General features: G+C 42.5%; 1 protein-coding gene across 5 annotated transcripts in view; it reads left to right on the top strand.

Annotated features, from left to right (window-relative positions):
* The window catches only part of usp24 (ubiquitin specific peptidase 24), a 262902-nt gene extending 248817 nt beyond the window's left edge, over positions 1 to 14085 (top strand). For 3 of the 5 annotated variants that reach the window (XM_063064478.1, XM_063064479.1, XM_063064481.1), the window contains 2 exons: positions 4675 to 4785; positions 6211 to 14085. In XM_063064478.1, coding sequence (XP_062920548.1) covers positions 4675 to 4785; positions 6211 to 6273 — 174 coding nt within the window. In that variant the 3' untranslated portion in view covers positions 6274 to 14085. The remainder of the gene's footprint in view (positions 1 to 4674; positions 4786 to 6210) is intronic. The other 2 variants (XM_063064480.1, XM_063064482.1) reach the window with 1 other exon arrangement.
* The last annotated feature ends 310 nt before the right edge of the window (positions 14086 to 14395 follow it).

The following is a 14395-nucleotide window of genomic DNA, read 5'->3' on the forward strand; positions in this document are numbered from 1 at the left end:
AACCACACGGAGTCAGTGAGTTGGAGTTGCGATAAAGAGATTTATTCAAACTTCGCGGCCTGTTTTAAAGCCTTCCCGTTTCCGCCCTCCCTGGGCGGGACTGCTGTGGGGAATGCATATTCCCAGACCCTTTCCGCGCGCGGGATTTTCTCCCTGCTGGTGAAGATGGCCTGGCGCCCTTTTTGGGGCCGGCCCTCAGCCTGCGCACGCTGTTGTGAGCTGGTTCGTCGGTGCCAGAAAGTGGGTTGCCACATAACCCCCCCCCCCAGAACCGGCGATACCTCCCCCAATGTCCACAGTCTGGATCGGCCTCTGTTTGGGAGGTCTGCCCCTGCGCCGCAGTGCCTGAGCCTGGACCGGCTGCGCCAAGTCCACATGGGCCGATTTGAGTCGGTCCACTGTGAAAACCTCCTCTCTCCCCCCAATGACCAGCACGAACGTGGATCCGTTGTTCCTGATCACCTTAAACGGCCCCTCGTAGGGCCGCTGTAGCGGTGCCTGGTGTCCGCCCCGTCGTACAAAAAGAAACTTACACTTCTGCAGGTCTTTGGGTACGCAGGTCGGGCTCTGTCCGTGCTGTGAAGTGGGGATGGGGGCCAGGTTACCGAGCCTCTCCCGTAGTCTGTCCAGGACTGCTGTGGGTTCTTCCTCTTGCCCCCTTGGGGCTGGTATGAACTCTCCTGGGACTACCAGGGGTGCGCCGTACACCAACTCGGCCGACGAGGTGTGCAGATCCTCTTTGGGCGCCGTGCGGATTCCGAGCAGGACCCAGGGAAGCTCGTCCACCCAGTTAGGCCCCTCCAGGCGGGCCATGAGAGCCAACTTCAGGTGACGGTGGAAACGCTCCACTAGTCCGTTCGACTGTGGGTGGTAGGCAGTTGTGTGGTGTAGCTGCAATCCTAAAAGTCTGGCCATAGCCGACCACAGGCTGGAGGTGAACTGGGCGCCCCTGTCGGAGGTAATGTGGGCTGGTACCCCGAAGCGGGCTACCCAGGTTGCGATCAGTGCTCGGGCACAGGATTCAGAGGTGGTGTCAGTGAGCGGGACTGCCTCTGGCCATCTGGTGAACCGGTCTACGATAGTTAGGAGGTACCGCGCTCCTCGCGACACTGGCAGGGGCCCCATGATATCCACATGAATGTGGTCGAACCTCCGGCGGGTGGGTTCGAACTGCTGCGGCGGAGCCTTGGTGTGCCACTGCACCTTGGCCGTTTGGCACTGCATGCACGTTTTGGCCCATTCACTGACCTGTTTACGCAGCCCATGCCACACAAATCTGTTGGAGACCAGCCGGACGGTTGTCCTGATGGAGGGGTGCGCTAAGTTGTGAATGGATTCGAAAACCCGCCGGCGCCAGGCTGCTGGGACGACGGGGCGGGGTTGTCCGGTAGCTACGTCACATGGTAGGGTCCTCTCACCTGGGCCTATGGGGAGGTCTTGGAGCTGCAAACCGGAGACTGCAGTCCTGTAACTGGGGATCTCAGCGTCTGCCTGCTGTGCCTCTGCCAGCGCTGCATAGTCCACCCCCTGGGACAGGGCCTGTGTGGTAGGTCTGGATAGTGCGTCCTCCACGACGTTGTCCTTTCCCGAGACATGCCGGATGTCCGTCGTGTACTCGGAGATGTAGGACAGATGTCGCTGCTGGCGGGACGACCAGGGGTCGGACACCTTCATGAACGCAAAGGTAAGTGGTTTGTGGTCTGTGAACGCGGTGAAGGGCCAACCTTCTAAGAAGTACCTGAAATGCCAGATTGCCAGGAATAGTGCCAATAGCTCCCGGTCGAAAGCACTGTATTTGAGTTCAGGTGGTCGTAGGTGTTTGCTGAAGAATGCCAGGGGTTGCCAGCGACCCTCGATGAGTTGTTCCAGCACTCCACCGACTGCTGTGTTGGATGCGTCCACTGTGAGGGCAGTAGGAACGTCCGTTCTGGGATGCACTAGCATCGCGGCGTTTGCCAAGGCTTCTTTGGTTTTAACGAAAGCGGTTGCGGCCTCTTCGTCCCAGGTAATGTCCTTGCCCTTACCTGACATTAGAGTGAAGAGGGGGGTGCATGGTTCGGGCTGCTGAGGGGAGGAAATGGTGGTAGAAATTCACTATACCCACAAACTCCTGCAGGCCTTTGATTGTGTTGGGTCGGGGGAAGTTGCGGACCGCGTCTACCTTGGCGGGCAGCGGGGTTGCCCCGTCTTTAGTAATCCTGTGGCCCAGGAAGTCGATGGTATCGAGTCCGAACTGGCATTTGGCTGGGTTGATTGTAAGGCCGAATTCGCTCAGGCGGGAGTGGAGCTGGCGGAGGTGGGACAGATGCTCCTGCCGACTACTGCTGGCTATAAGGATGTCGTCCAAATAGATGAATGCAAAGTCCAGGTCGCGTCCCACCGCGTCCATTAGCCACTGGAAAGTGTGTGTGGCATTCTTTAGATCAAACGGCATTCGGAGGAATTCGAAAAGTCCGAACGGGGTGATAAGTGCTGTTTTGGGGATGTCGTCTGGATGTACCAGGATTTAATGGTATCCCCGGACGAGGTCTACCTTGGAAAAGATCCTTGCGCCGTGTAGGTTTGCTGCAAAGTCTTGAATGTGCAGCACAGGGTAGTGGTCTGGCGTTGTAGCCTCGTTCAGCCTGCGGTAGTCACCGCATGGTCTCCAGTACCCCCCCCCCCAAGTTGCCTTGGGCACCATGTGCAGGGGGGAGGCCCATGGGCTGTCGGACCGTCGTATGATCCCCAATTCCTCCATCTTCTTGAACTCCTCCTTCGCCAGTCGGAACTTGTCCAGGGGAAGCCTTGGAGCACGGGCGTGGAGGGGTGGTCCCTGGGTCGGGATGTGGTGCTGTACTCCATGTCTGGGCATGGCTGCCATGAACTGCGGTGTCAGTACTGATGGGAAATCCGCCAGGACCCTGGTGAATTCATTGTTGGACAACGTGATGGAGTCCAGGTATGGGGCTGGCAACTTGGCTTCACCCAGGGAGAACGTTTGAAAAGTCTTGGCGTGGACTAGTCGCTTCCCTTGCAGGTCGACCAGCAGGCTGTGGGCTCGCAGAAAATCTGCCCCCAGGAGTGGTTGGGCCACGGCGGCCAGTGTGAAGTCCCACGTGAACTGGCTGGAGCTGAACTGTAGCCGCACCATGCGGGTGCCGTAGGTTCGTATTGTGCTGCCATTTGCGGCCCTCAGTGTGGTCCCGGTTCTCTGTTGCGGGTGTCGTAACTCATTGGAGGTAAAACGCTGATCTCCTCTCCGGTGTCGACCAAAAATCGGCGTCCTGACCGCTTGTCCCAGAAATACAAGAGGTTGTCCTGATGGCCAGCCGCCGTAGCCATCAGCGGCGGCTGGGCCTTGGCATTTCCCGGGAATTTGCAGGGTGGTCTACAGCGGCGGGCCTCTGTGCCCCACCGCTGGTGGTAGAAGCACCATTGTTCGTTGGGCTCTGCTGCCGGGCCTGGTCTGGTCTGTCGTTGGGTACACGGCTTGGTGATCTGTGCGACGGATGCCCCTCTCTCCTTCTTGGCATTCCACAACACATCTGCTCGGGCCGCCACCTCCCGGGGGTCGCTGAAATCTGTGTCGGATAGCAGCAGGCGTATGTCCTCGGGCAGTTGCTCTAGGAACGCCTGCTCAAACATGAGGCAGGGTTTGTGTCCTTCAGCCAGGGCCAGCATTTCGTTCATTAATGCTGACGGCGGCCTGTCTCCCAAACCATCCAGGTGCATTAAGCGGCGTGCTCGTTCGCGCCGTGAGAGTCCGAAAGTCCTTATGAGCAGGGCTTTGAATGCTGTGTATTTGCCGTTCTCCGGGGGCAACTGTATAAACTCCTCAACTTGTGCGGCAGTCTCCTGGTCGAGGGAGCTCAGCACGTAGTAGTAGCGAGTGGACTCCGAGGTTATCTGCCGAATGTGGAATTGTGCTTCTGCCTGTTCCAACCACAGACAGGGTCTCAGCAGCCAAAAGCCTGGCAGTTGTAACAAAACTGCGTGAACAGATGCGGCGTCGGTCATCTCTGGCCCAAATATCGTTTGGGCCGTCGGGGTCACCAAATGTAACGGTGCGCTACACACAGCGCTAGAATAACCACACGGAGCCGGTGAGTTGGAGTTGCGATAAAGAGATTTATTCAAACTTCGCAGCCTGCTTTAAAACCTTCCCGTTCCCGCCCTCCCTGGGCGGGACTGCTGTGGGGAATGCATATTCCCAGACCCTTTCCGCGTGCGGGATTTTCCCCCTGCTGGTGAAGATGGCCTGGCGCCCTTTTTGGGGCCGGCCCTCTGCCTGCGCGCGCTGTTGTGAGTCGGTTCGTGGGTGCCAGAAAGTGGGTCGCCACAGTCACATGAATATCCAGGGTAAGGAGAGATAGAAATCATGTGCAGGCAGTAGAGATTTAATTTAATTTGGCATCATGTTTGGCATAGATATTGTGGGTCGAAGGATCTTTGCCTGTAATATGCTGTTATTTGTTCAGTTTTATAAATGAACAACAGTTTTTGCACTTCAAAAGATATTTATGCAGTTACAGAAAGACTGGTTGTCCCGAGCTTGTGTATATTGCTGTATAAAAAAGTCTTTTCAGATTAAAATTCAGTCTTAACTGGAGAACTTTTTTTGACTTCAAGACAGCCTAGATTTAAATGTCACAACAAAATAAAACCCTAAGATATCAACTTATTTTGCAACAGGATACATTAGCCTATGCTACAGCCCTTTTGAATGAGAAGGAACAATCTGGGAGCAGTAATGGTTCAGAAGGCAGCCCAGCTGCAGAGAATGGAGATAGAACTCTTCGACAGGTAAGAGGACTTCCTTAATAATTCAATGTAAATTTCAGGAAAACAGCTACAAAATATTATGAATAAAATGACAGGTAAATATTGTGAACTTACAATATAATAAATATTAAAAACAAACTTAAATATTGATGTATTTTACAACTCAGGAACTTGTCCATGCAATTAATTTAATGATTGTCAAAGTTGGAAGTATAACATCTAAGTAGTGGTGTATTTTAAAATGGAAACATGGTCCTATTTTTAAAATGCTATCATTTTAATATAAATTAGTGAATACATTGCAGTTTAATTCTTCTTGGTATCAAACCTCCGCCCTCAAGTTCATGTGCATTTTACGATGCAATGACTACACTAATTCAGTCCCTCTCAGGAGATAAAGATTAAAGCGGACCTGTTGATGTTTTTTATTGCAGATTTTACATTTATATTCTGCAGAGTTAACTTTATTAATAGATTCCTAAAGAAAAATAAACCATCTACTTTCTTCCTCATAGAATTTAGATTTTGCATGAGGTGTTCCCCTTGGACTACAAGAGTGCAGGATGTAATGCTGAGACTCTGTAAGACATTGGAATTTTGTGAGCAGTTTTGGGCCTCTTACCTAAGAAAGGATGTGCTGGTATTGGAAAAGATCCAGAAGGGGTTTATGAGAATAAAAAAGTTAACCAATGAGAGGAATGTTTGATGGCTCTGGGCCTGTACTCGCTGCTCGCTGTTTAGAAGAATGAGGGGGAAACTCACTGAAACCGATCAATTATTGAAAGACCTAAATAGAGCGGATGTGGAGAGGATGTTTCCTATCGTGGAGGAGTCTAGAACCAGAGGGGACAGTCTCAGAATAGTGGGATGTCTCCATTAGAACAGAAATGCAGGGGAATTTATTTAGCCAGTCGGTAATGAATCTGTACAATTCATTGCCACAGACGGCTGTGGGTGCCAAGTCATTTTGTATACTTAAAGTGGAGGTTGATAGATTCTTGATTAGTAAGGGTGTCAAAGGTTTATGGGGAGGAAAGTGTTGAGAGGGATAATAAGTCAGCCAAAATTGGTGAAGCAGACTCAATCGGCCGAATGCCCTAATTCTGCTCTTATGTCTTATGGTCTTAAAATTCAGTGCACAGGATCTTCTGAGAACATCTGCAAGAGAGAGGTTAATATACTGGTCCAAAACCTTATTCAAAATGCCATTCATCTGTATTTCTGTTTCAAATGACTCATTTCTTCTGTGTTTTTGATGTTTTTATATTTTTCTCTCAAAAGGTTTAGTGCGTTTTAGAACAAATGCAAGAAACTGAGAAAACCATTCTATATTTCTCTTTTCATCATGGCTTTGCAGCATGCAAGTGTTGTTATCTTTAAGGTACTGCAATTTTTAAGCCTAATAAGGTCTGACTTGTAACGCCTCTGTTTTTATTTCAAACTTAGGGCTCAGAATCACCAATGATGCTTGGTGAATCTAAAAGTGATTTTGATGATATGGATCCATAAAAACAACTGGAGATTCCTTTGGACAATGCTTGGTGTCAATTAACTTAATTAGTGCTGAATGACTAAGCACTGTACCAGATGGCTTTAGGCACCATTCAATTTGGAGAAGGTGCACAGACTCCCAGGTTGCAGATTGCAGGCACTGTTGCAAAGCAAACCTTGCCAAGAGTTGTTCAAGACTTAATGCAAGTCTGTCTTGTTCTTTGAAGATTTTGTATGGAGAAGGATAATTTGATTGTGCTTGTGAATATATGAAAGAGGAAATTTTTATCTAATGCTTTCAGTAGTAACTGCGGAGGATTTAATTAAGATTTTCATACAATCTTGGTGAAAGAAGAGCTTGTTAATTTGTGTATTATAGTTCCCAGAGTTTGGAGTAACAAAATCCTTTGTGGTACTACGTTATAGAGATTTAATTTTATTTGTATAATAGAGCATCTGATAAATCTGTTCATTTTAGGTCACGATTTGTTTGTTGGAATATTTAATAGGTTCCAGGTGCTTTTGCAAAGAGGAATCTTGGTGAACAAGAATGTACTCTCTTCATGAGTGTGTCTATTGTGTTACATTTTTTAATTGCAACCTGGAGCATTATTAAATATTAGATTAATCCTTTAATAAAGGCAACACTCATTTTTTAAAAATTCATATGACCAGCTGCCATTTTCCAATGAGATTGATGTTAACAATGTTTATTTTGTTTTGAGAAGCTCAGAGTCTAATCTTTATTGCCCTTTATGCAATAGGTGTTAGAATTTTAGTTGGAGAGTTATTAACTGATGTTTCATTACAATGTCTTGTATCACATTATTTTGATCGCACCATAAATTTGCATTCTGTTTTAAAGATGGCCTTAATTTGTTTTAAAAATTACATTTTAACACCTTTTACAATAGAAATAGAATATGTTATGGGCAAGTGTGTAATATTCACCTACACTAGTAAATTCATGCATGTTATATTACTATGTCTTAAGTTACCAACCCAGTAAATTATGAGAAAAGAGGGCACCTACATAGTATGTATATTTATCACTGGGTTTACAGAATATACATGACATCAAACAGTTTATAACCATGAAAGATTCATTGTTTTCATTTCACAGGGTCTTAAAAGAATTTGTATTTTTCCCTTTATATGTAACATGTGCAACTAGATGATTTGCACCCAAGCCTCTTCCCATATTGCTGCAGACTGAACTGCCTGAAACTTCCCTCCTCCTCTGTAGAAAATCCTTTTAGCATCTTTCTGTGGCACCAATAAGATGAGCTTGCATGGTAAGCATTTACTGACACATACAGAATAGCCATATAGAAATATAGAACACAGCTCAAGCTCTTGCACTGTATCTGAGTACTATTTAGTAAACTCCATCCGGTTGGGTGGATTCTCATTTCCAGTGTGTCCTGTAGTACATATTGTTACAAAAGGGTTAACATTTGACTTAAACTTTCATTGATGAATTTCTATCCGCTTTTAAACCAGTAATCTTATTGGTATTGTGCACTTGTCCATTACATAGTTGAGCTTGTGGTGCGACAGTCAAATTATCAGTTATGGCTACTTGTGCTTTAGGAGAAAAGGGAATGGGAAAGAAAGATGTCAGTGAAGCATATAACCCTTGGAATGTCTTTGGCATTATCACTACAGTAGAGGCTTGGCATGAATTGGTAAATTGATACAGGAAATTTAAACCATCTTTAATGTGATGGACCTGAGAGAAATTACCCGTTTCTTCCTTGGCTTCTGTGTGTTGAGTTGAAGTATCAATTTGAATTTACAATGCATTAACCCATAAGGGTTTGACAAAGAAATTCTCAGCACTTTCCAACCAAGGAAGAAAGTTGTTTAAGCTAGTAACCCCAATGGAAATAAAATTAATTTACCTATCTTGAAAATTTTTAGATTTTCTGTGATGATTCATAGACTTGTACAGGGAGGGTCAATGAAATATATTGTATTATTGGTTCTGAAAAGAACAGCAAATTCTCATTCCCACTTAGTCTGAAATCAAATAAAATTGGATTGGTTGGTTGCCACCTAATTAGTGCTTAAAAGCCACTTTAACACAATTCTGGGTATGTAGCTAGATCAGTCATAAGAAATCTGTATGGTGAGAAAACCAAGCAACTAACTTTCAAAAATCCAATCTCACAAATTTGGCAGATTAGCAATTAAATTGTCACACACTATGTTTCTTGTCAACTTTAAAGTAGTTGAAACATGTACAGTAAACTTTAATGTTCCTTTTTTTCCGCACTAGAACATCTGGATATTTTAGCTTATCTAGCCATCCCCACACTATCAAATTTTGATTTAGACTGGCAGTGAGCATAAAACTACACTGGAAATACCTGACTTGTTTCAAGAGCAGTAATCTGCAGCCAGTTTTGAGTCATTGTGGTCAATCTTCTGCAAGTAGATTTATGAATAGAATATGGCAGTGTTTGGAAATTCAAATGAATTCAGAAATAGGCAGCTGGGCTGTGGTTGCTACTTAAGCAATGTCTTAATGGACAGAACACCTTCAGAATATACAGTGCATTAATCTCTTCAATAGCCCATGGAAAATGTACTAAAGCACTATTTATGTCGTAAAGTCATGAAATAAGCACTATTTTCTGGTTAGGTTTTTAAGGTATTTGTACAATGTTCAATAAGAGCTTTTTTAAAGTTGCAGTTTGCTTTGTTAAAATGTAAGTGTATCAGCTTTTAATCAAAATGTTCACCTCTATTTAGAAATATTGTTGGCTAACTTGCAATCAAATTCATTTTTAGATTATAAGTATGCTATGGTTAATTTAAAACACCCAACCAATGTGAACCTTTGTTAATTACAAACAATGGTGAAGGAAGACTGAACAGAAGTACAGATGCAACATCCTGGAGACATTTTGACATATGTTTAGGTTAATGCTGTTAAGGGTTAAGATCATTATTTTTTCTTCAGTCTAATTGAAACTTTTTAGAAATATGGAAGATATATTTGCGGGTTGACTACATCACTCTTGCTACTGTATTGCAGGCTGAATCTGCTGAAAGGCTACCATAGAATATTATAGTGAGAATAATGTAAATTACCTCCTGGGAATCACTGGAAACTAATGAGACTGTGTAGGCTGAATTGTGGTAACAAATGAATGTGTGGTGAGTGGGTTGCATACTATTCCCACCACTACTTTATTAGCCTCCATTTTGTGCCAATTTATGAATTACTTGGTGAAATGCAGGAGACTTTTTAAGTTTGTCCTTTTGTATGCAAGGTTTTTGTTGCCATATGTTAATGAATAGGCCTTTGATCTTCTGCCTTACTATACAGTCACAGTATACCAAGAGTAACACATCTTGGAGGTCAGTCTTTCATCAAATGACAGTGTCCACTAAGGACCACCAAGCCAAAGGCACAGATGGCCACAAGTGCCTTTTTTATTTTTGCTGGATCTCAGAATAAAATTTTAGTACATTAGCCACCTGATAATGAGAGTGCTGGTTGTTTAGTTTCTAGCCTAGTTGTCTTTTTAACTATTTATTAGCAGTCTATCTGTAGGAGCTGCACAGTGCTGTCAGTTGCAAATTGCCAACGTCTACTTCAATAATTCTAATGCCAATGAGCAAAAATGCTGAAAATTGCATGCTCACCAGAGCCAAAATGATTGTTGATTTATGGTATCGCTTCTAATGCGGACATCAGTGGGTTGATAGAAGATTTACTTGACTGTCTATTATTTTACTAGTTATTATTAACATGGGCAATGAAGTGGTTAGCATTAATTAGAAGCTACTAATATTTCATTCCACACAATTTCCTATGCAAGTGTAAAGGGGTCTTATTGTTGCAAAATGATATGTTCATTTTTGCCATCTGGCATCTTTAGGGATAGCCTTATCAGCAGAGTCCAGAGGTGAAATTAAAATCCATCTGCTCTGCTTGAAATTGTGACTTGTTCATAGTCTCTGAAAAAGCATCCCTTAGAGTACCAATATGCATTTCTATTTTCTATAGATCTTTCTGACTGATTTTCACAACCCAAAGCCTCCTTAAATGAGGTTTGAGCAGTTCTTCAGAAGATGTTCATGTGCATTATGAAATCGTTTTGGAGAGTTTTTTCAAAGTAAATCCAAATACTATACTTTCATCTACATTAGAGATTTTTATTTGATCAATTTTGGAGCTGGAGTTGACTCAAAGGTCATAGGTGCATGTTTTTTTTAATCCCTTTCATTACTTATTCCAATGAGTGTGATGCTGTTTGATTAGGTATTAACAGGTCTGGATTTTTCCCTCTAGTAGAACATAGAACACTGTATCACAGGAACAGACTCTTCAGCCTGTAGTGTTGTGTCGATCTAAGTAAATTAGTAATCAAATGGGCAATTAATCTAATATCCTCTGTCTACACCATGTCCATATCCTTCCACTTTCCTCACATTAATGTGCCTATCTAAATGTTTCTTAAAAGTCTCTAATGTATCTGTCGCTACCGCCACCCCAGACAGCACATTCCAGGCACCCACCAGTAAAGAACTTGTCCCTCACATCTCCTTTGAAATTACCTCCTCTCACCTTAAATACGTGCCCTCCGGTTTTAGACATTTCAACCCTGGGGAAAAAGATACTGTCTACTGTCTAGAAATTCCTGTTTCCTTCTTCCCATGAGACCTTTGTTGTTTAACTTTGATTCGTCCTGATAAGCACAATCAGATTGCCTACAGTCACACTTCTCCAATATTTTAACCTCTTGAGGTAACTACTAAGAAATTAACAAGTTTGACAAGCTGTTTCCCTCCTCTTTTTAGAAGGACCCACATTCATTCTTGCCGCTTTCAGTAAAGTAAACCTTCGGTTGCCATAAACTAACCTCAGAAGTTGAATTTTGGATTGAGTCACATATTGGTTTACCAAAAGAAAAGTTGCACTAAATAATGTAGATTAGCTTCAGGTAATCTAACCCTGCAGCCCGAGCTCTTTAGGCATTAGCATTCCGCTTTAGACCATAATTTAGGAGCAGAATTAGGCCATTTTGGCCCATTGAGTTTGTTCTGCCTTTTCAACATGCCTGATCCAATTTTCCTCTCAGCCCCAATCTTCATTTATGGTTTTTGAGTTTAAAAACTGAATCTCATTTCTACTCACATCAGAGACAGTAAACTGGATCATACTGCTAATGTATCTTCTAAATGGGCCATTCCGCCAGATATCCTAACAAACAAAAGTGTTATTTCAATCCACGATTAAAAGACAAACAGAATACTTTTGTTCCTACTAGTCTGATTGAATGGGCATAGAATGGCAGACTTGGGGTCAAGTCCTGGGGATTTTGCGGTGACATGCTAGTTTTTATTGTCAAGATCTGCATAAACTATTTTTTTTTAAGAAGGAGACTGTTCCTTCTGTGCCTTACTATTCAAATTTCTCTTTCCACCAGCTATAGCTCCTTTGCACTTAACAGAAGATGACTCAATCAGTTTAGTTACAGCTCTTTAACCTTACTACTAGACCTTTAAGCAGTTCTGCTTTTTCGTGGAGTCTACAAACAAATTCTCCTTTGTAATTCATAAATGCCCTTTTTAATCCTGACTTCTTTCCTTGGTTCCCTGCCACACACTGCAGTATTGTAAATATTCATTCTAACCTCCTTCCTGTTAATAATTTAAATTTTCACAAAAATAAAAAAATCTTGATGATTACTTGTGCTATCATTGTCAGCAAGATAAAGCATGAATTAAGGAAAATTAATGTTGTGGCAGTATTGCGGGATCACCCCACTCATCTCAGCATTTGAAAATGATACCATATACAGTATATCATATGAAGTAACATCTGAGGAACTGATGGGACCATTGAGTTATTGCTTCTGAAATAAATTTTAAATGAATTCATTAGCCTTATTGTGATAGAAATCTGTAAGTAGTACTGAAGGTTATGTTACAACTCTGTAACCTAAAGGCAACATTCTCTCACCAGTAAGTGACTGAATGCTGGTCAACATCTATTGGAAGTTGAAATGTGACCTTAATTCAGCATTTTATCTTACTGTAGCAAAATTGGAATTCAATAATTTTTCTAAGCCTTTTATTAATGCAACCAAGCTGGGAAGGGCAAATGATGATCTGCCTGGCATAACTGCCCAATTTAGTGCTGAAATGGTCACCCATCCCAATTTGAATCCCATCAGGGTAGACACAAGAGGGACAAAATGGAGGATTCATGAAGGGCTATGCTATGTGCAATAGGGTTTTTATTTCAGATCCTACAAAGAGCCTTGAATAGCAGTATCTACTGAACCCAAATACAATACTTTAAGACAAAACTCATTATAGTTTTGATTTAATGACCATTTAAAATACTTCTGAATTATGTTGAATGTATTAGATAGCCTATGATGCTAACTTTGTTTACACAAAATTGTAGCCAATAATCATTTGATTCAAAAGACTGCAATAAGTATATTGCAGTATCTTGTCAAAAGAGGAACATATTCCTCTGACATAAAGAATTTCAAGACGTACACTTTCCTGTGCCAATGATCTTCCTTGTGGTTATATTTGCTATTTGAGAGTAAATGTATTGTTATGCAAAAAAATCCTTTTAGTTTTCCAACATTGCAATGAAAACATTTTTGTCGCTTAAGATGCAGTTCCCCACTGATGTTAAATATTATTTGAAAACCTGTTTCAAATAAAACTAGGCATTGAAATGTTTATCAAGGTGGATGTGATGTATCTTTATGAATATTTGCCTTCAAAATATTTTTCAGATAAATAATGAAATGGGTCAGTCTTTGTGACAAACCTGGTTTTTTTTTTTAAATCCTACTATCGTACACTCCTTCATGGCTGCCTCTCTGAAATGACCTGATTCTGTGAAAGATGTGTTTAGTGTTGTGAAGAATGCTTAATTCTCTATCCATACAGTTTTTCAAAAGCCTGTGTGGAATATCCCATTAGACTCCGAACATAACAGAGGAGGAGGAATAAAAACAGAAATCTAGTCCATCTTGTATAGATCGCATGTTTGGTCAGTATAGTTGGTCATAGTCCATAAAGAAGCTGACTCTAGAAAGGGAATATTGTACTTTGTGGATAATGACTGGAAAGGTCAAGGGAGAAATGAATTTGTCCGTTAGTCTAACATGCAAAAAGTGCAACCAGTAAGTCTTTGTCCTTATTCCTAAACATCACTGCTCAACGAACAATGGTGCATTGTCCATGTGTGTTACAGTTAAATTTTGTATTGCCCAGGGAATGTTTGTATGCTGTAATGTTGATCTTTTTTTTAATTAAAAAAAGATATTGAAAGTAACTTAAATAAAATGATTTTAAAAGATGCATTACCCACTTTGTATTTTGGTTTGAATGTGAAAAGTTTCAGGCAAACAGCAAAGACTTTATAAAACAAGTAATCTGTCAGTAAAATGCACATGTGAGCTCAAATGAACTTAATAAATTTTGCCATGTAAACATGTCTAGCACTTATCTTTGGTAAACCTTTCTAACCACACTTTCACCTTTCCCTGAGGTTCAGCCTCGCGCAAACAGAGTTCGAAAAAGCATCATGCAGTGATGACATCAGATATCAGCCTACCATCATCACCTCTTTGACCCACTCCACTCCTAACATGTGCCTAAATTGTCAGATTGCTTGTCCGGCTTCTACCAGTGGAGAAGTAGGGAGTACTTCACCCAAACATGAGTACATTGAATTCACTGTCTTCATTCTTGGCTATTTATTCAATCAATCTCCCTGAAAATGAGCTATACATTACACAACCTCAATAACATGTTTAGTCAAGATCTGAGCTGCTCACCACACATACCATTAGGTGGACCATTTATTTCCTTCTCCAGTTAGCTCCATCTCTCCACCTTCCTCAGCTCACCTGCTGCTGCTCCCATCTATTGTTGCCTCCGGTCTTAAATATTCTAATGCATTGACTGGCTTCCCCCACTCATAAACTTGCGATCAACTAAAACTCTGCTGCTTATTCATTTTCAGTTAATCCCATGCAACTATCATCCTTTACTGATTAAGCAATTCCTTAATTTTATAATGATCAACTTCATTTTTAAATCCCTCTTTGACTTAATATCTTTGTGATCTCCTCCTGCCGTCTCTTGATGT

The sequence above is a fragment of the Mobula hypostoma genome, chromosome 12 (genome assembly GCF_963921235.1).
Source record: "Mobula hypostoma chromosome 12, sMobHyp1.1, whole genome shotgun sequence".
NCBI classification, from domain to species: Eukaryota; Metazoa; Chordata; class Chondrichthyes; order Myliobatiformes; family Myliobatidae; genus Mobula; species Mobula hypostoma.